The sequence below is a fragment of the Ananas comosus genome, linkage group 7 (genome assembly GCF_001540865.1).
Source record: "Ananas comosus cultivar F153 linkage group 7, ASM154086v1, whole genome shotgun sequence".
Classification (NCBI taxonomy): Eukaryota; Viridiplantae; Streptophyta; class Magnoliopsida; order Poales; family Bromeliaceae; genus Ananas; species Ananas comosus.
This window is the reverse complement of record NC_033627.1, coordinates 8309932-8310457: the sequence shown is the minus strand read 5'-3', so window position 1 is coordinate 8310457 and position 526 is coordinate 8309932. Positions and strand designations below refer to the sequence as shown.

The window sequence follows — 526 nt, the reverse complement described above, 5'->3', positions numbered from 1 at the left end:
GAGAGCGTCCCTTGCGAAAGCTGGATGAAAGGGAAGCAGGGAGATGCTCGCCAGCGGCTGAGGGGTGCGAGTCAGACACGTGCATCAGCGGAGGCCGCCGAGCATCTCCCCAGAGCGGAGCCAGGTTGCCGTCCGTACCGCTCTCCTCCCGATCGACCGCGGCCAGTACTCAAAGTCAGGAGACCCCGGAGCCGTTCTCGCGTAGGCCTCCCCGTACCCGCCTGTGATCTGTGGGCGGCCCCATCATTACCCACGACAGTGTAATGCGCAGCCGGCGGCGCGGTGCTTCTCGTCGTGCGCCAGCATGAGTCGCCACTTCAGGCTCGGACTGCCCTGAGGAGTCCTTTGCCGCCTGCCATTGCGGCATCCTTGCCCAGCATTCGCAGGGTCCAGACAGCGGGACCTCTTCTGGCACTCCACCAGGACTCCATTTTTGGACCTATCCAGCGGGCAGCACGGAGGGGTCACGACAGAGCCCCGAGCGGGCGTATGTACTTGGTCTGGCCCAGATGAGCGAACTCGCTCT

At 64.6% G+C, this 526-nt stretch overlaps 1 protein-coding gene across 1 annotated transcript in view; it reads right to left on the bottom strand.

Annotated features, from left to right (window-relative positions):
• The window catches only part of LOC109713233, a 3412-nt gene continuing 3132 nt past the window's right edge, over nucleotides 247-526 (bottom strand). The window contains exon 3 of the mRNA XM_020237229.1: nucleotides 247-352. Coding sequence (XP_020092818.1) covers nucleotides 247-352 — 106 coding nt within the window. The remainder of the gene's footprint in view (nucleotides 353-526) is intronic.